Genomic DNA, 27,200 nt, shown 5'->3' with positions numbered 1-27,200 from the left:
CCACAATTTTCAAAACTATTAGCATAAATTTTCAATTTAATAGTTTATTTATTTATTTATTTAATTTCAATTTTTATTTAGTTTTTAAATAGTTTATTTTAGGTTATAGTTATGTATTAATAAAAATTATATTTTAGAGATAATCAAATAAATATTACAAATATCTTTTCTTTATTTAATAGTGAATAAAGAATTTTTTAAGGAATATTACATTTTTCTATGCCAAGCGCCGAAAGAACAATAGTAGTGTTACTAGTTGTGAAAAATCTGTGTCTACTTCTAAGTTCTACTTCTCTATCTGTGGTGTTTCATTTAAGTCAATTTGGGAAATGGGGGTACTGTCACATACTTTTAAGCCCAATTTTTTGGGTTTACTTAAATTTATAAACAACATGAACTGGTTTATTGTGTTTTTTAGTTTAATTAATCTTTCAATGTGCATTTACGAGGATCAAATTGGAAAATTCGACTGGTAATTGTAACTTTAAGGTTATAGCAGTTGTACGTTTTCACACAACTCGAACTGTAATGAATATTTGAAGAACCTTCTTTCAGGCGACAAACTTACGTAGGGCGAATAAAGTTTGCTCAGTTCGACACCGTTTCAACGGCGAAAAGAATTATTGTGGCCACCGAAGAGAACGTATTAGCTGCACTTAACTTGAAGACAGGTAAGCTCAACTTTATTTATTATTTCCGGCTGTAAATTAATATAGGACAGCAATTCATTTCTTTTCAGAAGCCTTTTCTTATCATCTCGCTAAGCGATTAAGCATTACAGTAAGATTCCCTTTTTTATGTTGCGTTTATTTAAAGTTATTTACCCTGTCACATTATTTAGATCTATTATTATCTATTTTATAATCAGGGCATCTTGTATGGCATAGATATTTTATGTCTTCACTAGCTGTTGGCTACCTTTACAATTATGGTTTGTTAAAAATTCCAATGGTGTGTTCTACTGGGATAAAAAGTATCCTAAGACCATCTATTCAACACTGCCCTCCTCAAGCTATAATGTTGTTAACCAACATTTGGCCAAATCTGATCTTAGATTTTTTTTCTCTAATCAATCTAAACCGACTTTTTCTATTTGCTGTAGTAATTGATATAGCGATTTAAACATATTTAACTATTATTGCCAGTCTAAAATGCCTTAAAGCTTAAATAAAATAAAATAAAAATGACCCCCTATATTTTAACATTAATGAGTTGAATTTGTAATGTAATCATTAATGTTACTCACTGTATTGTACATTTTATGTATAGCTAAAAGATATGTAAGTTCTTTTATATGTTATCAAATAAAAACTATTTTGGAAAATTTAAGAAACAACAATTTTTTTACAAGACATAATAAAGTTTTGAAGTCAGGCATAATAAACATGCTGTTTTTAGTGGCAACCAGTATTGGTAGATAAGTAATAGTGCTGTTAATAAATCAGTAAACATTGAGGCAGCTTGGTTTTTACAGTAGGGATGCAAAATTATGCAAAGTTCTGCTCCTAAAGAGAGTGTTGGTAACGTTAAATATTAAAATCAATATAATATACTAGTTGTTGCCACTAACAAATCCCATGGGAACCATTTCTTTTGCAGGGATAACAAACCTTTCAACTAACTATGCCAAAAATCAAGTAGATTGATTGATTAGTTAGAGTGTGAAATAAGGACTAATAATTTATAATATTAGTAAGGATTAATCAGTTTTTGTTAAATTTTTAATAGGTCAAGTTGTATGGCGCCATGTATTTGAAAGTGCATCATCGGGAAATATACAACTCCTCCATGTTGGTGAAAAAATCACTACTGTCACTGGATCCAACCCTTACTTGGTACGAGGGTGGGACTCTGCCTCAGGTACTGGTTTTTGTTGCAATTTGTATTTTAAATTTGAACTTCCACCTGCAACAAATTCAAATTCAAAATTGTTTCATTCATGTAGACCTTTCAACATTGTACCACTAATGTTAGGCGATGGTGATAAATACATTCTTCAACTAAAAACTAAAGCTAGGAGGACCCCAAATGCACCCTGGTCTAAGAAGAGCCCACAGCAAACTTAGCCAGGTTATTTTTGTTATCACCATCTCACAGTTGAATCAATATTTAGCTATGAAGTTAACAACTTCATTATTTTAAATTGTAGTGTGATGTTTTGATTTTTAATGGGCCAACATGTATTCTTTGGTGGGTTAAAACAAAAAAATATTTAAAAATGAAAACCAAATAAAATTATTTTACTTAGTCTCCTCTATTTTTAATAGAGAGGAAACCTTTCAAAATAACTGTATTTTATATAATTTCCTCAGGAGTCCTTATGTGGGAGTGGACCCTTGCCCTCCAAAATGATCAGCAAGCTGTCTACTCGGAGTGGTGGGTGCAAAATAACAAGCTAGTACACTTGCTGCCTGTAATCGGATCACATTTAGAAGTTACAATGTACAACCTACTCACTGGTAGTAATCGTGGTGCTACGTCTAAGCTACCTGCTGTTTGGAATAATGATGGGTAAGACATATTAGTTTTAGACCAAATAAAACATTTTTATTTTATAGTAATGATTGAAAGGACCAAGTAGATGGCATGACTGATGGTAAGTAGAAAACGATTGTATATAAACACTTTTCAGACAAGGAAAACATTCTGCATCACCATTTAGCCCGAAAGTAAGCGTAGCTTGTGTTATGGGTGCTAAGATGACTGATGAATATTTTTATGAATAATATACATAAATACTTAGAATAAACATATAAACAGCCAGACATTGACAAACATTCATGCTCATCACACAAACATTTTCCAGTTGTGGGAATCGAACCCACGGCCTTGGACTCAGAAAACAGGGTCGCTGCAAACTGCGCCAATCGGCCGTCAAATGCCTGTAACTACTCGTACATCAGCACTCACTCAGTTCAGACCAGAACTCAGCATTGCCACAATGCTGATTATAAACATGGTGGTAGCACTTTCCTGGACGAGCGCTGTCACAAGAAGCTTTACTACATGTAGTAGTAGTAGAATTTTTTGTGCACCTAAGATATGTAAAAACAACGACTTAGTGTAAGTTAGACTCCCACAGAGAGGAGTACCATACCAAATTCAAATTTCAAATTCAAAATTCCTTTATACTATAGTGCAATATCTACCATGGTGTAATATGAAACACTACACAATATTGGCATTATTCAGATTGAACAAAAAACATATATCTGCTACGGGAACACCCCTTCATGTTTTTAAGTTTATTTTATTTTTATTATTGGTTTTTAATCTACTATGTATTGAATTAATGTAATTGGTGTTAACTGTACTGATTGAATTAAAATAAATAAATAATAAATGAATGAGATACAGCCTGCTCCGACAGACTGATGCCTGGCAGACAGACAGCATTGGCTTTGTAATAGAATCCCGTAAGCATCCTTTGGACACAGCACTTAAAATTAACCATATTAAAATTACACACCCAATTAAAATTAACCATAATAATCGGTTTGGTGTAGGTTGTACATGAATAAAGGGCAACCGGTCGCCCTTTTAGGAAAGTGACCTCTACTGGCAATATCTCCTGAAATCAGCAGTGTATATAGTTGACCGGTTATAAAAATGGTGATGTGATTTTTATGTGTACGCTGAAATAAACAACACCAAACATGTTGACATCACATATTTCGTTGTGTTAGCTGAATGATATAACATGATGACGTCACAAAACAGTATATAACATACAGACAATATACAACATGTAACCGAATTACGAAATAATATTGAAGTATTCATAAGTATATTTCATAATCACCCTGTAAAAAAATTAAATCGAAAGAAGTATATTTATTTTTCCATACAAACGAATTTCAAACCTTTTAAGTGTTTACTTTTGACAACCCTATTGAAGATAAAAGACCGGCGCGCACATAGTACCTGCGCTTTGCAACGCGTACCTTATAAATTGACAGGAGTCTGAATTTTGTGTGTAGGCCTGTATCTGATTTCTTTTAGTAAAAACTACGGCAGTTGTTTACTCAAAAACTATTAGCTTTTCGGTTTCACAGATAAGTCTCCAAGACAGCACACAATGTACCTCTGAAGCCTGTGTAGTATTATTTTGGTTTTCATTTACACGTTGTATAACAATTTTTATTTATTTTATCATTAATTTCAGATGTGTCCTAACAGCTCCATATTACACTTGCGTATCAGGAAACATGGGGAGCCAAATTCTGCTGTCATTAGACGTCACATCCAACGTAATACAAATCATAAGCAAACCTTTATCCAACTTTATCAACCTTAAAGAGTCTATAGGTGGAAATTTGAGGCCTTTGGACAATAGTGTAGTACCAGGATTCATAGTGGACGATAAAAAGGTTTTGTTGATAAAGGAGAACAGCTTTGAAGCGGTCGGAAAGGAGTTGGTCGATGAGATGGCAAGTGCTACTGTTATTGATGGCGGGAATGAACAAGTGCTGTTGCAGACTTGGCAAGACGATGAAAAGGTATTTTTTTTTATTAACGAAGGGCTAACGCTTGACGACAATCATGCCCGTTAGAAAGCAATGTTCTAGATTAAGTTCTAGTTTAAGTATTAGTATGTATTTTTTTTTAATATGCACAACCTGCAGTATTTTATCCTTTTGTTTTCCTTATCCTAAGGTTGCCTGGAAGAGATCGCTACAAAGCGATAAGGCCGCCTTTTGTATACTTCTTCTGTCTGTGTTTTCTTTTATTCTTCTTCTGTATTTTTATTTGTGTGCAAATAAAGAGTAAAAATAAAATGTTGAGGTCTATGTTGGAGCACGCTTGCCTAGAAAAAGCCTATTCACTCTAGCCTTAAATTATACGTGGCAGGAAGCACAGTTGCCGGGAGGGCGTTCCAAATCTTAGCGGTACGTATCAGAAACGTGGATAAAAAACGTATTTAAAACCATAGCTGTATTTTATTCATTATCATCATCACATCAAACCATTACTCCTCCCACGATGAGAAGGGGCTAAGACCGTAGTCCAACACGCTAGCCCAGTGCGGACTGGTGGACACCTTTGAGAACATTATGTAGAACTCTCAGGCATGCAGGTTTCTTCACGATGTTTTCCTTCACCGTTAAAGCAAGTGATATTTTAAGTGCTTAAAACGCACATAACGAGTACATTGAGAGACAGAGAGTGTATTCAGGAGAGAGATTGCATGCCTGGGAGAGAGTTCTCCAAAATTTACTTAAAGACGTGTGGAGTCCAAACGGAATTATGAAGGATTTATGACCCTTATTTGCTTTGAGGGTTGAAAACGCCGATGTATTTTCCAGGGTTTCCAACTTACAGCATACAGTATATCCACGAATAGTGAGGTGACAGAGATCCAATGCTCGGATCCCACGACGAGCATTCCGGAAGCTGAATTCCTAGCAGTGATGTGTTCGCGCAAGGCAAAGGAACAGTACGCTTGCAGGCTTCTAGTAAATGCCGCAGATGATGCTTTACACCTGATGCAGCAAGGAGGTAGGATTGTATTTTATGCTTATAAGGGCCACCCATAAATTACGTCACACCACTTTCGTGCTTTCATGTTTTTTTGACCCCTCCCCCGTCCACAGCGGGCACATTTGCAAGACTCCCTAGTGTCCCTAGTGTGACGTCACATATTTTGCAATTTCACATTACGAAATTATTGATTTCAAACAGCAGTTCCGAAATACGTTTTGCGTATTTCTTTTATAGTGCAAAGTTCGTGTTAACTACACGTAGATTTGGAAATGTGACGTCACGAAATTAAGGCCCTCTCCCAGCTCCATCACACAATGTCACACTTCGTCGACCCTCTATCTCCTTAATGTGTGACGTAATTTAAAGATGCTCAATATACTCTTTGGGAGTAGTTATAGCTATTGGGTTCTTCGTGTGGAGCGTAAACTGCAGCGCCATGTTCTTCTAGTCTACCAAGTTCATGGTGGAAATAACACAACTGAGAAAATAACTGCTTTATTACTTTACGATTCTAACTATAGTCGTAAAAATGTAATATGCCCGTTTTGACATTTGTGCAAGACCATAGAATGTAACTTGGAACAAAACTGAAAGAAACAATAAAATAAAAATAAATTACATACAGTGTTTTAAAAAATACGCAAATTTTTTTGGGACGTTAAATAATATGAAAGAATATATTGCGAGTATTCTTTTTGCGCTTACTTTATAGTAGCATGCAATTTATAATTGTTGCGAAACGTTCCGAAAACAGTTACGTTCTCAGTCTTTTTTTTTTATACTAGAGCTGTAACCATTTTTTTACTGAATATCGAAATTAAATATTGTGTAGTTATCTTTACTGCAAAGAATAAGCTTGGTTCTCAAAATGGGTTCTAAATAATGAGTCTGAGTTGATGTATCTGACCAAGCGGCACATGACTGAAGCGTCCCCGCGCGCACTGCGCAGTTTTTCGTTCTTGTAAAGTTGACTGTGCGCCCGTTGACGCCCCCAAAATAGAAAAGCCATAGTTAACGTAATAGTAACGTTAACTATGGCTTTTCTATTTTGGACATTAATTTAAACATGGTGATTTGACTCGATTTTTGTGTTTGTTGTTATATAGTACTAACTCTGTTTCAACATGTTGAAAAGTCGACGTATAATCAACAGCCAGTCACGCGTATTGGTTGTGGAGTTAAAGGAATACTTTGAACGAACGAACACTTTACAATACATAATAATATCAACCAAGTACTGATACAAAGTTGAATTGATTTATCGTGAGTATCGAGTACAGAGTCTTATGGTTCCATAACTAGTTACGTCGCGATGACAAATGTCAAAACGGGCCTATTATATTTTTACGACTATAGACTAGCTGTCTCTCATGACTCTGTCCCTGTACAAGTCAACCTTAAACGATAGACATACGCTGTCGCGGACTTTTTTTTAGAACTTTTTAAGGGGAACAACTTTGTCGTACATAATTAAATCGAAACTTTAACTGTTCACGCAGCGTAGAAAAAAAACCCCGATTCTTCATTGGTGCTATGCTCCTATGATATCTAGCCTATAGGCTTCCTCGACAAAATTATGTTTACACAGACGTGACATCATAAATTTGAATTCGGCGTTTCCCCTGCCATGGCGGATTTCGCAGTTTTATCTATTAAAAATAAATACCAATCCATATAAAGATAAATATATGAATAAAAATACGTTTTTCATAATAAATTCATATTTTAGCGATTCTTTGTTACTGATATCATGCCTATTTTAAGCTTTTATTACAAGGCACTGTCAGTAGATGAGAGATGTTTTACTTTAACAGGTCGTTCGCTATGGACACGCGAGGAAGCCCTCGCGAACGTGGTGACAGCCGAGTTCGTTGACCTCCCCGTCTCCGATACCGAAGCGGCCATCGAGTCTGAGTTTGACCAGAAAGAAGGTGCGTATTAGAATAGAAATATATTTAAAAAAAGAACACTCGACCAAAACCTGCAGGGCTAGCAAAAGCGGGAGACAGAAATTGTATCCCCAGATTGTATCCCCGGACAAAGAATATAATTAACGTGTCCACCTGCTAAAGTACGGGAACAGTGAATATGAGAAGTTTACTTCCGTTTATTAGTATACATTTGGATATTATTTCCAAATTCCGACTTTTCTCTGGTCTGGTCTGGTAGGCTACAAAGTCTTGCCGATAAGCTATTTAGCGTTCCGGTACGGTGTCGCGTAAAACCAATTAGAGGTATGGGCTTAACATAACTGCAATACCTCTAAAAGGTTAGCCCGTTACATTCTTAGGTGCAGTATAATCCATCTTTACCCACGTTAATTGTTAAGATAACCAATTAATCATTGTAAAGTTAACATCTGAGGATGCTCCGATGTCGAAGCGAAACGTGCGTAGGGAGTACATTTCCGAAGATCTGTTTTGTGTTGAGTATAAGGATTGAAGAAATTATAAATTGCACTGAACAGATTCTCTTGCTTTTCGCCGAGTATAGCAAATTAAGCAATCCCTACAAATATTATAAATGTGAAAGTGTGGATGTTTGTTACTCAATCACACAAAAACGGCTGAACGGATTTGGATGAAATGCTACATTTTATCCCGATTCCTTAAGTAGTTCCTTAGGGAAAATTAAAAATTGTTTACCAGCCAAGCCGCAGGCAGACAGCTTTGAAATTTGGTATGCATGTAACCTATGCTATGGAACAGGACATGTACTTTCTATACCGATAAAAATTGTTAACGAGCGAAGTTTTAGACCCAATTCTGCAGTACACGCAGACGAAGTCGCGGGCAGAAGCTAGTAATTTCATAAAATATCATGGAACTCCGCAAAGTAATGTCTGCTTCTATTCAATATTTAAACATTCAGTAGAAAAAAAAATCTAACTTTTGTTGCATACAATATCTGATCACATATTATCTTGTTTTAGCTGCCAAGGTGTATAGTAAGTACAGTAGATATGGTTTTGCAGTGTGTTTTTTTAAATATGAACCAACGGGACGGTTTCCTTTCAGTAATAACTGCCATTTTTTACTTCTACTCCTTTGACTACCTTTGTGATAATATGTAACAGGGTATATGCATGTAATTTTTTAATATATGTTTATGTTCAAATAAAAAAAATCTTTATTCATGTAGACCTATCACAGGCACTTATGAAGCGTTCATACATATATGTTTACATAATTGTAAAGGGATGGTGAAAACTTCGTTCGCCAATTTAAATCTAAAGCTACGAGGGTCCAAATACGCCCTGGTTTAAGAAGATCCTACAACAAACTTAGCCAGGTTTTTTTTGTTATTACCATCTCACAGTTAATTAATATTAAGCTATGAAGTTAGAGCAATTCACACCCAAGCTTTTTTATCGTTTAAGCAATCCTTAACATTATAATAGGATTTTCCTGTTGATATTATACTTTGTTATATTTAAGTTTACTATTTTATCGCTGCCTGTGCCGTGTGGTGACGGCAGATCAGAATCTAGTTGTCACCAACCCTCCTCTTGTCCCCCGCGGGTGTCGTACGAGGCTATTAAGGGAATAAAACAGAGAACAAACCACATCGTCTTCTGTACTTCTATCAATAGCCTATAACAGTCCACTGGTGAACTAAAGGCCTCTCCCAACCCGTACCTCTCCCTATCGTGTGGTAACAGTGGATCAGAATACATACGTCACTTCCCCTACTCTTCCCGCGGGAGTCGTACGAGGCGATTAAGAGAATAAAACAGAGAACGGACAACAGCTTCTCGGTACTTCTATCAATAGCCTATAACTGTCCTCTGCTGGACAAAAGACCTCTCCCAATCCGTGTCTCTCCCAATGTCGTGTGGTGACGGTGGATCAGAATACAGTTGTCACTTCCCCTACTCTTCCCGCGGCTGTCGTACGAGGTGACTTAGGGAATAAAACAGAGAACGGAAGCGTTCTCTTTCACCAACCCAGACGGGGTGGGCATTGAGGGAGGCCTTGAATATTATCAGCTTTTAGCTATCATGTTATAGCACGTAACTAAAACTACACAGGTTCAGTATGGTCTGCGTTCTCGCGGCGTCTCCACACACAGTACACTCAACTGCAAAACCTGATCAGGAATCTGCAAGGGCAAAGCGCTCCAGAAGATTCCACCAACGCACTGGTCCGGGACTACTTTAACCTGCATAAGATCATGGTGCTTATCACTGAAGCTGGAAAGGTAATATACGTTTTTTATTTATTGGGTCTACCAGCGATTTTACATAAATAAAAATAACTTATCATATAATACATTACACAAATAATGCAAAACCATTTAAAGGTAAGCACTACATGCTAATTTCGCTTATGAACTAATCATTTTAAAAGATAATCAATAAAAACGAATAAAAAGAGCAACAACAAAAGCCGAAACAGAAATTAACGGAAAAAACTAAATAAAAGAAGTTATGATTAAAATTTTATTGATAACTATACTCCGGGGGCCTTACTACTTGTCATAACGTCGGGGTAGTTATGCAGTGTTCTGACCCGCGACAATTGACAAATATCAAACTATTCTAACTTTATGCCACGTTTATTAATGTGGTTTGTGCACCTTATCAATAAACATGGCGTGACGTCAGAATAGTTACCTAGTGTTTTGTCACGCCTCAACTCACAGCACCTTTCTAATACCAAACTATTCCAACGTTATACCACTTTTATTATTGAGGTGGTGTGTGCACCTTATTTATTAACATTGCGTAATGGCAGAACAGTTACGCAGTGTTTTGTTCCGCTTCAACTGACAGAACCTTTCAAATACCCAACTATTCCATCGTTATGCCACGCTTACTAGTCTGTGCATCTTTTTTATAAACCTGGCGTGACGTCGGAATAGTTGAGCACTGTTTTGCCAAGCTTCAACTGACAGCACCTTTTAAATGTCAGAGCGTGAAAAAACATTATTTCGACATTAATTATGATAAATAAATAAATATACTACGACAATAAACACAGCGCCATCTAGCCTCAAAGTAAGCCTAGTTTGTTTTATGGGTACTGATATAACTGATGAATAATTTTTATGAATAATATACATAAATACTTATAATAAATATAGATTGACACCCAGACACTGATGATTCATGTTCATCACAAAAATATTGTTCAGTTGTGGGAATCGAACCCACGGCCTTGGACTCAGAAAGCAGGGTCGCTGCCCACTGCGCCAGTCGGCCATCGAATGATGATGATGACGAAGCAGTCTTGAGATTTCTTTTTACGCTTGACGCAAAATAGTAAAGTGTAAACAGTCTTGACATTTCTTCTTAACCTTAACGCAAAAAGATATTTTGGGTCGGTATGTTTCTTAGCTAATTTATTAAGATTAGATAAATTAAATTTTCTGAGATTAGCGATTTTAACCAAACACTCTTCAGCTTTATAATATTAGTATAGAATATAGATTAGAAAGTCAACGGTACTAACTTATCATGCGCAATGCATGCCTCAAAGCGATATCGAAGATGTAAACTGCAATGCGCAAATGTTGTAATGTTTTTTGTAGATATTCGGTATGGACAATCTGTCTGGTGAAATCATCTGGCGGAGATACGAGCCCGGCCTCGATACTGAGGCAGTTGTGGTGTATACGAGAAGGTCGGCCAGGCATCCGCCTTATGACGCTTACGTTACTATTGTGGGCAAAAATGAGGTAAGGATATGTAGATAATGTTTAAGTTTTACTACCCTTCTTTGTGTTCTTTGGTGTGTTATATTAGTTATTTATGCAACTGTTGTATAATAACACACATCGCCATCTAGCCCTAAAGTAAGCGTAGCTTATGTTATAGGCACTAAGATGACTGGTGAATATTTTTATGAGAGAATATTTTTATACATAAATACTGACAATCATTGAAAGACACTGAAAAGACAAACATTTTCCAGTAGTGGGAATCGACTCGGAAAGCAGGGTTGCAAAATGTAAACTGCTCCAATCGGCTGAAAAACACGAGTACGGGTTAGAGGATTTAAAGCATGGGAGAAGAGAAACAATTGCATCTACTCCCATGCTTTAAATTCTCCATAAAAGATTCTGAAACAGTCAAGCTTTGTTGCCAACATGAAAACACCCGATGTCCTAAATCCAAATGGATCATATAATGTTGTACTGAATGTCATAATAACAATCCTTAGTTTATTTTTTGTTCCCTTCTGCGCAAAGGGTTTACTCAACAGACAGCAACATTCTTATGCATGGTATCTTTATGAATTTCAAAAATAAAAACAGTGTCATTAACGCGCGAAAAGGCCGTTAAAAAAAGTTATTCGAATTTCTGCCATTTTTCCTCGATATTTTAAATTTTTTTTAAACAGCATCGAGTCAATATTTTTATTTTTGTACGTAAATCATTACTTAACTTAACTTTTGTTTTATTACAGGAAACGGGAAATGGCTACGTCATAAGCCTCAACCCAATAACTGGGAACTTAGTGGGGGAGCAGACGTTGAAACTGGACGTTCGTATCCTCCAATGTACGTTGCTGCATGAACCTGACTCGGAGAAACTTCACGCCCTTGTGTTGTTAGATGAAGATGAGACCGTGCAAGTGAGTAGAAGGCAGACTGTATGTGTTAACAGTTACAAAATCGGCACACCAGAATCATCACCATCCATACTTATATTATACAACGTGTAAATGAAAACCGAAATAATACTTCACAGGCTTTAGAAGTACATTATGTACTATCTCTGAAACTTATCTGAGAAACCAAGAACCTAATAGTTATTAAGCATACCACTACAATAATTTTTACTGGAAGAAATCCGATACAGCCTTAATGCAAAATTAAAATCATGTGACTCCTGTCACTTTGTTAGGTACCTATCGCGTAGCGCGTACTATGCGCGTGTCGGTCTTTGATTTGCAAAAGGGTTGTCGTAAGTAAACACTTAGAATGTTTTGGATTCGTTCGTATGGAAAAATATGTCTTTGTCTTTGTATTTCTATTGTTTTTTTTCATAGTGGTGTACAAATAAAGAGTTAAATAATAATAAATAATAATATTATTTCGTAATTCTATTATACGTTGTATATGCAAAATTGTACCGATTTCGGAAATAATCTCCAGAGGGATATTACAGTGCACAAGTTGTGTTTTTTCTCACTCTCATAGTCCGATGGGACGGCAGCTCCGACACGACCGGAATTTGAGGTACTAAGAATTTCTGGGTAGAAAAAAAACCCAGTACTCACTGGGTCCTTGGGATCGAGCCCAGGACATCGTACACTGCAGTGGAACTTGCGTATCACTTGACAATCAAGGCAGTTTATTTCTTATTTGGTTACCCATGTTCGGCTCAGCTACTATATATATAGCCGGCGCACGTTCCCTTGGAATAACAAAAAAACTCTGTTACCTGTGTACCAGAAAAACTTATCTTGACATTTCTCATAGAAATCCTGGAGTTAGATAGAGAATACTTTTAGATCTGAAATTACGGCCGAGTGGCGCAGTGGGCAGCGACCCTGCTTTCTGAGTCGAAGGCCGTAGGTTCGATTCCCACAACTGGAGAGTGTTTGTGTGATGAACATGAATAATTTTCAGTGTCTGAGTGTTTATCTGTTATATTATAAGTATTTATGTGTATTATATTCATAAAAAAATATTCATCAGCTATCTCAGTACCCATAACTCAAGCTACGCTTACTTTGGGGCTAGATGGCGATGTGTGTATTGTCGTAGTATATTTAGTTATTTATTTATAAAAATGCTCTGGCACCTTCCGTTTTTCCCAACACCTTCTAGACTTAGTGAGTAAATCAACTTATCAGCCCTAGCTTAGGTAAGTATACTTAAAATAAAGAATATTATTTCAAGTAGTCTATGTATTTGATTATTTCGAATCGGATAATGAGTTTCTGTGTTCCGAAACGCTATGTATTTCTTTAGTTTTATCTGTAAAATAAGCCTTTATTTAAAGCTTAAAAACTTCGCAGGTATTCCCGATTTCTGCGGCGCCACTTGTTGAAAACCTATACATGTATGTGGCGGAAAAGGAGACGGGGAAAGTTCAAGGTTACGCGCTCAAATATAACGGAGTGGTAAGTAATATTAACACATTGATATAATTAAACTTGATGAACATCCTCTTCAATTGGAATACAAAGCACCTCGACGGAAAAATCATTTGCTATCATTATTTAAATCGCTACAGTTTTAAGGTACAGAAGCCAAATGGCAAACAAGATGGAGCCCAGAACTTCTCAATGGACAGTCACAGTATAAAGAAGAGATACAGTTTTATAGCGTCTATGATCTAGTGCTAAATGCCGACATCGTCTTGAAAGCGTCGCGACAGCGTATAGATAGCGCCAGTAAGGTTTTATTCTTCCATCACCTCCCTCTTACCCCTCGATTGCTGTCTACTGTCTGTCTGACACCTTCACCAGACTACCTTACACTGTTTAGTACGCTAACCACCTTGTGTCCCTTAGTATGGGACAGACTCGCTTCTACAATATTTCAGTAATCTAGTAGCAAGGTTTCAATTGGTTTTATTTGTGCAAGGTTTATTGAAAAGGGGATAGCCGAAATAATATTCTTCATAATAACGAAATACTTATTCCACTACATTTTTCACAATAATATGTTAATGTAATTGAAATTCATTAAAATTAGTTAGGGTTGTCACTTTTTGTATATGTTAATATAAACTGTAACTATACTTAAAATTATAATCATATCTCTACATCGAGTATTAGGTCTCATTTTTTATTGATGTTGCCCTAGTACCTCGTTTACAACAAGACTTTTATAGAAATTTTATTTTTAGTCAGTGGAAGCCCAACGCACCTGGTCAGTCCAGCTAGGCGGGCCCGGCCCGGCGCAGATAGTAGCAGTCGCGACGCGGTCCCGCCTGGAGCGGGTTCGGTCCCCGGGCAGGGCACTCGCCGACCGGAGCGTACTGTACAAATACTCCAACCCTAACCTCGTACTGTTTGTTGTTGAGAAACCGGATCCTACTCACAAAGGTATGCATTTTTTCGTTGTTGAACTTTTGAAGAAAAACTTCTTTTGACGTGACTATGGAGTAACTCCGATTTTTTTCTGACGGAAGTAACGCTTACGTCAGACGTCTGTGTAGTTTCCGCTATTCAAAAATATATTATTAATAATTTGGATTGGTCGTAAGTATATGTCACATACTCAACGCTTCTTGACTTATACGCCAGCTAGTAGCAAATACGATAATCAATTAGGATTATTTATTTTCAATATTTTCAAACGGATCAATTGTGAATAGCAAAGTGAATAAAAATTTCAAAATTTAAAAAAAAAAAAGTTAATTGTAATATTTTCTCTAAATATTCTAATTTAATTGGATAAACTGAACATTAACAAGTAAAGATGAGTATACTTGTTCGCAGAGGTGGTAACGGCAGTGGTATTGGACGCGGTGACTGGTGCACTGCTCGGGGCATCCTCGCATAGGAGAGCTCGCGCTTTGCCGTTGGCGGTACATGCGGACAACTGCTTCGCGTACCTTTACCGAAGCGAGAAGCATCGGCGACTGGAAATAGGTGAGACAATGAATTTAATAAAATATTTAAAAAGTACCTCATACAGCAATGCTTTTATTCCGTAAATGATTTTTTTGTGATTTTGAGCATCCCCAATGAAATCGGTTTCCTAACCATGTCTTACTTATGTTCTTAAAATTCATAAAACTATTTAATTTAAACACATTATGTACATTCGTTACATTATATTGCACGCCTCATAAGCGAAGCGTTGAGGTTGTGCTCTACTCTCGACATTGCAAAAAAAGCAGTTTTCTCGAAACTGAAATTGATTTTTTGTTATTTATATTGCACTTACAGGTTAATTTGAGTACACTAATATCAAGTCAAATAATTTGTCAGGCACATAATATACATTTCAATAACAATTTTTTTGTTTAACATAGTAAATAATAACATTAAACATAATCTTTTCTGGACGTCCGTGTATGGACGGGTGTATGTGGCATCAAAATTGGTCGAAAAAATGATCGTATCGGAATATTTTTTTTTTTAACTATCTAAAGTAACACACGACATAATTTCTTAGTTAATATGAGTGTTCAATTCACTGTCGTTAAATTTCCATGTAATTATTCTAGCTAATATTAATTGTAACTTTCAATGTGCAATCATTATGACATTCCCGTGTCTTGTTTACAAAAAATGAATAATATATAATATGAAAAAAAAAAATTGTAATGAGCATTGAAAGTTTCAGTTAAAAAAAAATCAATTTTATTGTGAAAAAAATGAGATTATGAGGCGTGCACTTTTGGATTTTCCAAATTTAATTTGATTTATTTTAAAGATTGTATTATAAATGTAACATTATGTTTTGTGCAGTAATATGTAACTTTGCGCTTATAAATAATTATTGGTTTGAATTATTTAGTAGATTCGGGCCTCACGTTTTACCTTTGCTTTATCTTCAAATATGTCTAGATAATTTAACCGCTCATTCTCATCTCTCTTTCCTTTTCTTTTCTTTTCCCTTTTCTCTTCCTTCATCTGCCTCTCCACTTTCCTCCTACTCCATTCTCACTCCCTCCCATTCTCTCCTTTTTTGTTGCTCTCTCTACCTGTCCCTCGCCTCCCACTCTCTTTAATTCCTACACCGTCATGCCATGCCTCTCATGATTGCAACTAATTGGACTCTAAATTATATAATCCTCAAATTCTGCGACGTGTCAACCAACGCTGCGAACTTTTGCACACCATCAAAAAAGTTGCATATCTAGAGATATGCAAGAGCTCCTGCAACTTATTATGATGGGAAAAGTTCCAGAACAAGAGGCGTTGGTCGCAGAAATAAGTCCTGGCTTCGTAACGTCACAGAGTGGCATGGAATCGCAGAAAGAATTATTTTGCGTCGCGAAAATATACAGGAATTTACGGAGCTCACTGCTACCCTTCGTTAGTCGGAAAGGCACCGCAAGAAAAAAAAGAAAACTCATTTAACTTACCATAATCTTAACGAAAAATAATTCAATTGTAGCCACCATGGAGCTGTACGAAGGCCAGGAGCGTTGGCTGGAGCCGGGCGTGGCGTTCAGCTCGTTCGCGTCGGACCGCGCGCCCGCCGTGGAGCGCCAGGCCTACATCCTGCCCGCCACCGCCGCCGCCGCCGCCTTCACCATCACCGAGCGCTCGCTGGCCGACCGACACGTGCTGCGTGAGTACAGCTGGCTCTGACCAGTGGCGTGCACTTCGTACAGGCACACAAGCACACCCTGCCCGCCACCGCACCTAGTGATTTTCTATGGGCGAAAAACTTATACCGAAGTGGCAATGGGCCGGGCACATAGTTCAGAGAAAGGATGGACGTTGGGTCTCAAGGTGCTGGAATGGCGGCCCCGAACTGGTAAGCGCAGCGTTGGTCGACCCCCAACGAGGTAGACAGACTACATTAAGCGCGTCGCAAGTAGCCGCTGGATCCATGCGGCACAGAACCGTGCAATTTGGAACTCCCTACAAAAGACCTATGTCCAGCAGTGGACGTCTATCGGTTGATACGATGATGATGTTAACCATAACATGCTTGTGTAAATTAATCAATTATACATTACATATACTCGACTTTAATTCAAAATTTCAAAATCAAGCACTGTTTAATTTCCAGTGGGTCTAACAACGGGGGCAGTAATAGAGATACCCTGGGCGTACCTAGAGGCGCGGCGCGGCCTCACTGGCGGCGACGAGGCCCTTCTCCCATACACCCCCGAGCTGCCGCTGCCGTCGGAGGCCTCGCTCAACTATAACCGGACGGTGGAACGCGTGCGGGGCGTGCTAACCGCGCCGGCAGGCCTCGAGTCCACCAGTCTTGTGCTAGTTACAGGCTTAGGTGAGGCCTTTAAATATTATCTTACTGTAATCGATAGCCTGTAACAGTTTTTTGCTGGACTGAAGGCCTCTACCTACTAGAAGGTTTGCCCATAATCACCACCCTGGGCAGGATTGATCCTCGTAAAAGATGGTAGTAGTAGCACAGAGTACGCTGCTACCCGCTCTCCGTTCAGTCCACTTGTTGCCTCGTGAGACTCCCGCGGGAAGCGGAGGGGTGTGGTGACGGCAGATCTTAATAGAATATCATTCGTAAATTACTGATAATTTTAATTAAGAGTTTGGAATGAATGAGCATAAATTCGATTTCTTTTTCGATACTTTTTTGCATTTTGGTTGAGTCTCCAGAACACAGCTACAGATAAAGCTAAAGTAAACAAAAGTCGTGAATCCCATTTCTGATACTTTAAATATTGAAATCTTCAAATTTTCAGATTTATTCTACACACGTGTCGCGCCCTCAAAAACGTTCGATCTCCTCAAGGACGACTTTGACTACTACCTCATTACGATAGTTCTGGGTGCTCTTATAGTGGCCACCTACAGCACAAAGTACTTCGCGTCGAGGAAAATGCTCAAACTGGCGTGGAAGTGATGCCTAAGTTGCTAGTGATGACGCAGTGACGTACCAGTTTGAACTGTGTTGCCAAGTGATAAAGTTGATAATTGCGTGTGATGTGATGTGATGTGTTTGTGATTGACGCTATTGTGAGTCGTCGGTGAGTTACCTCCACAAATATTCGTGCTTTCACATAAGTATTGTTTAAAATTTATAACCCGCACCATTAAGAATAGATTTATAAAGGAAATCAATGTTGTGCTTTCTCTTTTTTCAAAATGTACCGGTGTGCGAATGAGATTACACAAGTACTTTAAAATTGAGTAAAAAAAAGTTTTTTAATTATTACTTGAGGCAGTATGTGGAATAAACATGGTATATGTAAAAAAAAATTAGGGTTAAAATACTACATTTCACAATACAATACAAATCTCTCAAATAATTTGCCATGGTTCTATGAGCCTCATTCATCCCCGTTGAGTATCCTCATCAGGCATTAAAAAAAAGTCATTAAAATGATTGCCCTATTAAAAAAAGACTGTTAACATTGCCCTTGCCAAAAATGGACTTTAATCAAAACACAATGTGCTGGTACGAATATGTATGAAGGAACCCTGAGAATATTTTCACATTATCCAATCTGATACTTGACTCCATAAATGTGTTCGGATAACTTAGACATCCTCATCCTATCCTATTTAAAGAGGTTTATTTCATAAATTACGACATGCCTGAATATCGACTTTTGATGTCAATATTACACTGGTTAATGTGGAAATTCTGTAAGATAATATGGAACACATATGTTTTAATAGTTATTTATCTTACAAATGAAGTTAGTTGATAACAAAGATCACGCCGCTATTTCTTAATAGCGTCGCGTCTTTTTGTATCAAAGCACACGATTTCAATATATTTGTAAGTGAAAGCCTTGCGAAACTACTCCTTTACTGATTTTACTGAAGATTGAAAGGAAAAATATACTTAGAAGCTTTTGTAGGCATGTACTGCGGTTATATTTTTATTGCAGCTATAATATTTCTGTGTAAATTTTTCCTCTACTGTCAGATGCATTCTTCGTTCAGAGTAAGAAATTCTTAAGCACCATGGATAGAGTAATGCTGAAACGATTCTGCGAGATGTTATCTGCGATTTGGTTACTTCTTATCCAGCTATTGAAACAGCTTTAAAGCTATTACAACTGTGAAATAAGGCACCACTTGCAAATGTATTGAACGAATTAATATGTATAAATAATTTAGGCATTCATAGTGAAAGGTATTCTGTCTCATATTCTGCAAATATTTTGCCCATTCTAACATTGGTGCGACCCTTAAATGGCCATCTCAATAACTCACCTTTAGAAAGGCTATGTAAATCTTCCCTTATAAACTCAAAGATCGCAAGTTAAAAGCAAATATACATACATGTTACATTAATATTCATAATCAACGCACTGCCAAAGATCTACTATATTTAATGATATGTGAATTTTATTATTCTTCTCACTATAATTTATTCGGGTTAAGAAATAACCTATTGGAATGTATTTTATTGGACTTGTTAAGCAAATAAGGAGCAAAACAATATCAAATACTAGCGGTTAGCGGTTAGCTCCTTTGTCAGATCAATGCTTTTTAATCAGAATTTATGGTCAGATTTGTAGAACTTACTCGCTACAAACAAAAGTCTCATTCCTTACCCAAATAAATTACAAATTGCTAATTATATAACTCATTCACTATGGCTATTCAGTTAAAACTTAAATAGTTATCTATAAAATTGACTTTTAGGTAATTTATATATTATATATATTTATAAGTATATAAATAGGTATGTGATTGTGCATAGTGTGTTCAAATTAAACAGATAATGATGTTAACTTATTTGTAAACCAAGGCAGCCAATCAGAAAAGTATTGCTGTCAATGATTAACAGTTAGCTCATTGGCAGATTTATGATTTTTTGTCAGCTCATTTGTAAGATTTATGATTTTTTGTCAGCTCATTTGTAAGATTTATGATTTTTTGTCAGCTCATTGGTCACATTTATGATTTTTGTCAGCTCATTGGTCATATTTATGATTTTTTGTCAGCTCATTAGGCAGATTTATGATTGATGTGTCCGCTCTGGTCAATTTAGTAACAGTATAATAACAGACTAATGCCCGTTTTCACTACCGACAAGGCAATGCCTAAATAAGTAACGCCTAATCTAAGGAGATCCCTAGGCATACATCAACCGTTCCCCAATAGCTACCACCTATGAGTTGGTGAAACATATCATTTCTATAGACATAGCCTGAATCATTAGGCATTCGATCTAGGCGATGGCTAGGTTTAGCGTAAACGGACATAAAGCATTGTTGTTACCGGCATTTCTTGTTCATAATATATAAGACAGGCTTAATGGTCTGCATCCCCTTGAAAAGTATGGTACTATTTTTAGACATGTCAATTTAATTTAGAGTTTTATGTATAACAAAATTTTAAACCGTGTAAGTACCTACATAGTTTTGTATAAATTTGTGAACCTGATTGGTGGAATTTACAAATAAATTAGCATCATTGCGATTGTCTGTACAATATAGTTGTGAATTTATAGAAATGCTTGTCTAAACCCTAAGGCCCTTATTATTAAACGTTGCATAGAGTTGAAATAGTTATACAAGTACTGGTGGCAATTTTTCTGCATTCTTATGTCATTATTTGCGAAACGTTTGGTACAGGTTGATACTGACTCAACTACAGTCTGAGGGGCACTTGTCACAGTGACAGACCCTTTCAAATGCGTGACTTACCAAATGTTATGCCACGTTTATTAATCAGGCCCTAAATAAATTAATAATAGTATATTATAGTTTATTTAAATAATTATACAAGCTTTTTTGAACCGTAATGGACTTAATGAAATTTTCACTTATGGAATGTTCCTAGTAAGACACACGGTACTCTTTTTAAAAGTTATGCTGGGTCGCCATATACGTACATGCTCGTCGTTTTGAAATGAATTCAAGCGAATTCTGAAGTGTACGGTGGGTATTTTGTAGATAAATGAAAAATAATATGAACGTTCTTTTTATTATTCGGTTGGCGGTGTGGGCAGCGACCCAGCTTTCTGCGTCCGGCCGTGGGTTCAATTACCACAACTGGAAAATGTTTTTGTGATGAACATTAATGTTTTTCAGTGTCTGGGTGTTTATCTGAATATTATAAGTATTTTTATGTATTCAATTACATAATAATACCCTACCTAGCCTAGCCGTAGAAATAAAGCATATTACTGATCGGTTTTAACCCCTTATATTTTTTTCTGTCTTGCATTAAGTTCGTTAGGCATATGTGTGTGGAGACCCAGCTTAACGATGCTTGGAAAATCTTCCAATTACTCAATTCTTCTCTATTAATTTAACATCTGTGTCATTTTAAATTGCATTTCAAATAGTCAATTAAGTCGTGCTAATTTTGTTGTACATAAATCGTAAGCGGGCTGCGGGACACTTCCAAAACTTATGCCATCTTTGTCAACTAGGAGCAGTTGGAAAAGGACGGCATTACGTTCTAGCAGACTTTGAGAAGGTTATCAATTCGAAGTAAAATATCTACGCAATAGTAAACAGACAAATATTTTGATTCTGTTTATATCCTGTCGCTTTTAATATGATTTCAGTGTACAACCGAATTAGCTCTAATATAGCTATAAAATGAAAATAAACAATCTGGGAGAGCGTGATTTTTTTTGGGGATGTTAGATTAAAAGCTGAAACTTTGTTTAGGTGTTTTTCTTCTGAAACCTAAAAAAAGAAGACTTGCAATTTATGGAAAATAGATACTTTGGGTGGTTTTATGACGCTGCTAATTTAAAAGTCATCGTTGTTTTGCTTGCTTTTATTGTAACACAAGTACTGGTGTCCATTTTTCTGCATTCCTATGTCATTATTTGCGAAACGTTGGGTACAGGTTGATACTGACCAACTACACTCTGCGGGACTGTTGGTGTGCTGTTTTATAGAAAACCGTAGGGAAAAATTAAACACAGTATTAGAAAAATTCAAATTATTTGAACATAGTGCCTCTTTCCCCCTTCGTTTTTTAAATTCTACACACAAAAAACTCGATATGAATTAAAAACTGGTAGGTAAGCCGGGCACCATACTAAAATATTCAACTTTTGAAATATTTTATTGGTATTGTGTACTGCTGCTGACTAGGTTTTCTGAGATCTATACTAGAAGTATAAAAAAAAAAAAAAACTTTATTCCAAGAAAACTTAACAGAAAAACCTTACTGCGTAAAGTAACATTACACAGTGACGACCATAATATCAACTGCATGTAAGTTCAAATGAGGTGACATTACTTGGAACCCACCGAGTGCGTCATTAAGGTCTACTTTGCTTTATACCGAGGTAAGGTGCTTACAAACTATCACTTTATGACTTTTAACCTGAATAAAACACACCTTCCAAATTTTTACGCCCTCCCGGATCAAAACGTTCACTGCAATACAATACAATACAATACAATATAGGCGGAAACACACTTTTGAAACGTTGTTTTGTTTGTAGTGTAATGCTAGTTATAGAATATACTATTTATTTGATTTAACACAACGCGCGTCGCGTTTTAAAGAGTATGTTTCCACCAAAATAAACGTCAATGCCTTTATTATGCCTTAATAAGTGTTTCTAATAATAAACTGGTAAAACGATTCAGTTTGTAAGAATGGCAACTGATCATTCGTTTTAGATGAAGATTGTGAACATTTATTATTACGATGATCATAACTTTATACTATGTTGATGATTTTTATACTACAATGATCATCATAATATTGGACAAGTTGATGATTTTCATTCATTGATTTAATGACGATGATTACAGTGATCATGATATAATGATTTTAATCACGCGTTATTGGACGATTATTGTTTTTAATGGATCATAAAAGTTATAAATATGTATTACCAAGTAAAATAACATAAATAGTTAAGATTAAAGATGTTTATTGTTTAGCTAGTGCAATTTAGGTATATATCATTATTTATTGCGAAGATGGTTTGTTTATAATATTTATATCGATGTAATGACCATTCCAAAAAAGAACATCAATTAATGATAGCGAATTATAATGTAGGAACCTTGTATGTAACATTTAAAAAAATCCTATACAATTTTTTTCTGCACACGTTGAATTTAAACTAAAAAAGAGTTGTAACTGGATTCTGTTAAGGTATGCAAAAAAAACAGGTGCCTCTAAACGAGATTTTAGGGCTATTCTCTGAGTAGCATTGGTTCTCCAAGAATTTAGTGACTTTTCTATAGAAACCAATGTAGGTTTATTAGATAATATGCAGCTTCATCATAGAGTATCCGGTTTTTGTTCATACAAAATTCAAAATTCATTTATTTCAAGTAAGCCCAGTTTATAAGCACTTTTGACACGTCAAGTCAGTCTGTTAGTAGTGACTCTACCCACCACACCTTGTTATATATGTTTATGTGTATATAATAGGACTTTAAATAAGTCATTCTGTTACTTTACGGCTTCTTCGGTCGACATAGCAAACTTTAGTTTTCTTTCTCAATAGCAAACTATCGAGAAAAGCTTAAAAATTCGTAGGTGCATTAAAACTGCAACCTGTTCAGGAATTTTAAACTCATACAAACGTGGGATTATGCTGTTTACGCCTCTTTTTGCTGGGCGCATACTCGTAATACTCTTTCAGTCTCACTACACGAGTACTACTCGTGTAGTGAGAGAGTGAGTATTATGTGTCTGTAAGACGGCGGTACTCCCGAACTGATAAAGCGTCTTGAATGCAGTTTCCTTGTGTTTATAATATGTGCTACTTTTACTAATATAGGTATACTACAACTTTTGTAAGTTACAACGACGTGTACCTGCGAAGGTATAATTATAATTATTAAGGAATTTTAACTATCGTGAGTTAGATGCATTTTATTTTATTTTTATTTAAAAAAAAAATCGGCCAATCTCCGACAAAAAATATTTTAGACCCGCACCACGTGTACGCTCGAAATATCTTCATCCGCTTTTCACTGTTGCGTACACGTAAGTGATACATCCGAAGCTATGTTTATCGTTTAGGATGCATCATTTCAAACCTAAACATTTCATTGATATTTACAATCATTTGAATCAATGTTACATTACCCCTTTCGGCACTCACGAATATTTACCATGTAACTTGTGAAAGTTATAAAATTTGAGATGTTATCATTTGTTGCATTAAAATATCGTTTCTTGGTCGTTCTTATAAAAAAATATCAAATTCTGTTTTATAATTTTTGTCTTGCAGATTTTCCACCACTGGGCGAATTTGACCGATTTAAAACGAGGAGTATAAGTCTAAATTACTTTAACGTACAATTCTTATCCTTAGAGTACCTGATCATGTCGCAAATCGGAGTTAAGAGTAGGTACGGTACGATTTTAATGCATTTGTAATTCGGGGCCCTTTACACTCGGGCTAGAGAGACGTTCTGCATTAGAAAAGTTTTTCAGTTGGCGTGCACTTCTAATGTAGACTGTCTGTCGAGACCCTAGCAATGATTTTAAACTGTGGCATCAAAATAAAATGGAACTTATTCAACCAGTTCTTAAAGCTCGAATTCGCGCGAACTTAAACAACTTCGCTCTTGACGCAACGTTCAGTTAGAACAGAATTTAAAAGTTAAGCAATTTAGTAGTGTTTTCTACTTAGGTACCTACATATTATTCTTTATTGTTCTTTAAAAACAGCAGAAGTGTGTCTGAACAAAATGATAGGTCGAATGTTTCTTTATTTCTATCATTGTAGTTAAGTACTGAGTGTAATAAATACGCGAATTACACGAATTTAGTTCACCTATTCGAATAAATATTTTCTTTTGTAATAACAGATTAATCAATATTAAAATAAGTGGTTAGTTAATTCTTTCTTAAACAATAAAATATGGAACATTGTTATTTAGAAGTTAAGGTTAGGTACAGTATTAATGGCGTTTTTATTTTCACATCTACATCTTGATTACGTAATTGTTGATTACCATCCTTAATGATATTTTACATAAGTCTTTATCATAAGTTAGCTGTGTTTTTACGATAACGGATAACGACGTTTTGGATTCGATTCCAAAAATGGCTAAGTTTTAATGTATGAAAAAACAGTGCTCTACTCTAAAATCCAGAAAGCACGTTATACCCGTCTCACCGTATTGGACCAGAGCAGCATTGAGCTAAAACCCTTTCTCCAATGAGAGAACCGTATTATGACGAAGCAGACCCGGATCTTTAATTTTTCCGCAATGCACTAAATACATTTTACGTCCAGCTTTTTGTGTTTTTTTATATCTCTTAAAATAGTAGGCACCTATTTATTACTGCATTTTTTTTAGTTTGTCTTTAAGAGAAAAATTATTGCAACAAAGTTACGTAATCAACACTCAGGACTATAATTTCGTTTTATTTTATATTGTAAGTATATGGTTTATGTTTAATAATACTATATTTAAGGTATTACGTAAACATTTAAAAACATGTAATATCCCATTTTTTCACTATATAATCAAAAAAAATGCAATAAGTATAATGAATGAAATATTAATAAAACTGCATTCAGGTATTTTATACTATCGGGGTGAAAGATGTGAGGTTTGGGATAAAACGGGTTTATTGGTTCTGGTAAAGAATTTGTTTTCAATAATAAATAAAAACAGTTAACTACTGCCTATGTTTGTTTTTATTTCACTACAATCCTATTTCTTATAGCCAGTGGCGTGCATAGCCCTTGGACCCAGGATATGCACAAGGTGTTCAGCACAAACAAAGTAAAATTACAATTTAGATTTTAGATAGGTATGTCGGTTTATAATCAAATTACTTTACGAAAGTTATATTTTTGATGGATTTAATACTATCGTCTATCTACTGCTAATTGAATAAAAGTACACATACCCTGATTTACGTCACAAAATTATGACACACCATTCGGCAGCATTTTCTAAGCACACTGATGATGATAATATTTTTCCAACATACCTATCATGTTTTTAGCGTATTTATGAAAATTATTAAGATCACAATATCCTTTATCATTCCACACTTTACGTATATTGGACAATAAAACAAAAGGAAAGCAAAATAATCGATTGGTATGTACAAAGCCGCTTAGTCAAGAAAAGTTTTCGTAACATTTATTATTAAACATACGTGTTACTTTATCACCTTTTTTTGGGATATTTGTAACATTGGTACACTCCTTCCTTTGCGAATGATTTCTAATTTTACGATATAGGGATAGAAATTAAAGTTATCTCTTAAGTCCTTTTTCCAGGCACATTGAACCCAAACAAAGACCGCACGAATATGCTTTCATTATAAAATGAATGAATAAACTATAAATTAACCTTAACACATTAAACTATCACTACTCAAACTTTTATAAGTTACTGAATTTATGCACTTGAACCGTTTATTTATCACCAACGCCATACAGCTTGTTCGAAGGTAAACAATAATGGCGATTGAATATGCTAATGATAATATTGCAATCGAAATTAGTCAAAATATGTCTTTAATTTTTTGTAAGTATGGGTACGAACGCTATTTTATTTTGATATGTAAACAATAAATAGAAACCATATTTATTGTTAACTCTTTCACTTTCCAATGATTCCTGGAAAACCTAAATTATTCATTTTTCAAAATTTAGACAGCGTTTGGTTTCATAGATTATTTTCAAAACGAAAGACTAATTCGATAATATTAGTTCCTTAATTTTCTTAAAAAAATACACTAAAAGGTATTTACATTTGTGAATAATGTTTTTAATTCTAAAAAAAGAATAATGACCGTTAACAACAATAACAAACCAAGCAAATCATTTTATTCATAAAAAAATCAAACAAGTAATTGATTATTACTTCCGTAAGCAGTGCTTATAGACACCCATACTTAAAGAATTTATGAATGAAACTGTTCACACAAGACCGATGCTAATCTTGTAAGTACAAGCGCACGATTATAACATTACACGACACACACTACTAACTTGCACGCACACATCTAGCAGAACGTTTCTTTCTTTGGGCGTGCTTATTTTATTTGATATTTCTATGCAACAGAATAGAGGGCGTCATATGTCGAGTGATTCATAATAATTGATTTACCCTGCAATCGATAACATGAGATTTAAATAATAATATAGGTACTTTTAAGTGTTTTAAAAGGTAAATGTTTAGCGTTTACGGTTAAAAATTAAAATACGAAGTAGATGAT

The 27,200-nt window shown here is 35.6% G+C and overlaps 1 protein-coding gene across 2 annotated transcripts; it reads left to right on the top strand.

Moving 5' to 3' along the window:
- The first annotated feature begins 329 nt into the window (after nucleotides 1-329).
- LOC120626660 (ER membrane protein complex subunit 1) lies at nucleotides 330-25,651 on the top strand. Of its 2 annotated transcripts, XM_039894265.1 has the most exons (17): nucleotides 330-472; nucleotides 556-671; nucleotides 1,729-1,860; nucleotides 2,313-2,511; nucleotides 4,166-4,499; nucleotides 5,307-5,499; nucleotides 7,299-7,415; nucleotides 8,417-8,431; nucleotides 9,515-9,684; nucleotides 11,017-11,163; nucleotides 11,895-12,062; nucleotides 13,455-13,559; nucleotides 14,291-14,489; nucleotides 14,886-15,038; nucleotides 16,516-16,692; nucleotides 17,140-17,361; nucleotides 17,795-25,651. In XM_039894265.1, the coding sequence occupies exons 1-17, from the start codon at nucleotides 330-332 to the stop codon at nucleotides 17,953-17,955; spliced, it is 2,751 nt and encodes a 916-aa protein (XP_039750199.1). In that variant the 3' UTR covers nucleotides 17,956-25,651. The 2 variants fall into 2 exon arrangements, with proteins under 2 accessions (XP_039750199.1, XP_039750200.1); XM_039894266.1 differs by lacking the exon at nucleotides 8,417-8,431.
- Nucleotides 25,652-27,200: the final 1,549 nt, after the last annotated feature.

This window comes from Pararge aegeria, chromosome 10 (genome assembly GCF_905163445.1).
Source record: "Pararge aegeria chromosome 10, ilParAegt1.1, whole genome shotgun sequence".
Lineage (NCBI taxonomy): Eukaryota > Metazoa > Arthropoda > Insecta > Lepidoptera > Nymphalidae > Pararge > Pararge aegeria.
Note: the sequence above shows the minus strand (reverse complement) of the source record. Positions and strands in the feature narration are given on the sequence as shown.

Excerpts from the sequence above, each read along its gene's own strand:
- LOC120626660 (XM_039894265.1), top strand. The coding sequence starts at position 330 with ATGGGGGTACTGTCACATACTTTTAAGCCCAATTTTTTGGGTTTACTT. Across the intron at positions 672-1,728 it reads TGCACTTAACTTGAAGACAG|GTCAAGTTGTATGGCGCCAT; the intron begins GTAAGCTCAACT and ends AATTTTTAATAG. Across the intron at positions 17,362-17,794 it reads TGTGCTAGTTACAGGCTTAG|ATTTATTCTACACACGTGTC; the intron begins GTGAGGCCTTTA and ends TCAAATTTTCAG.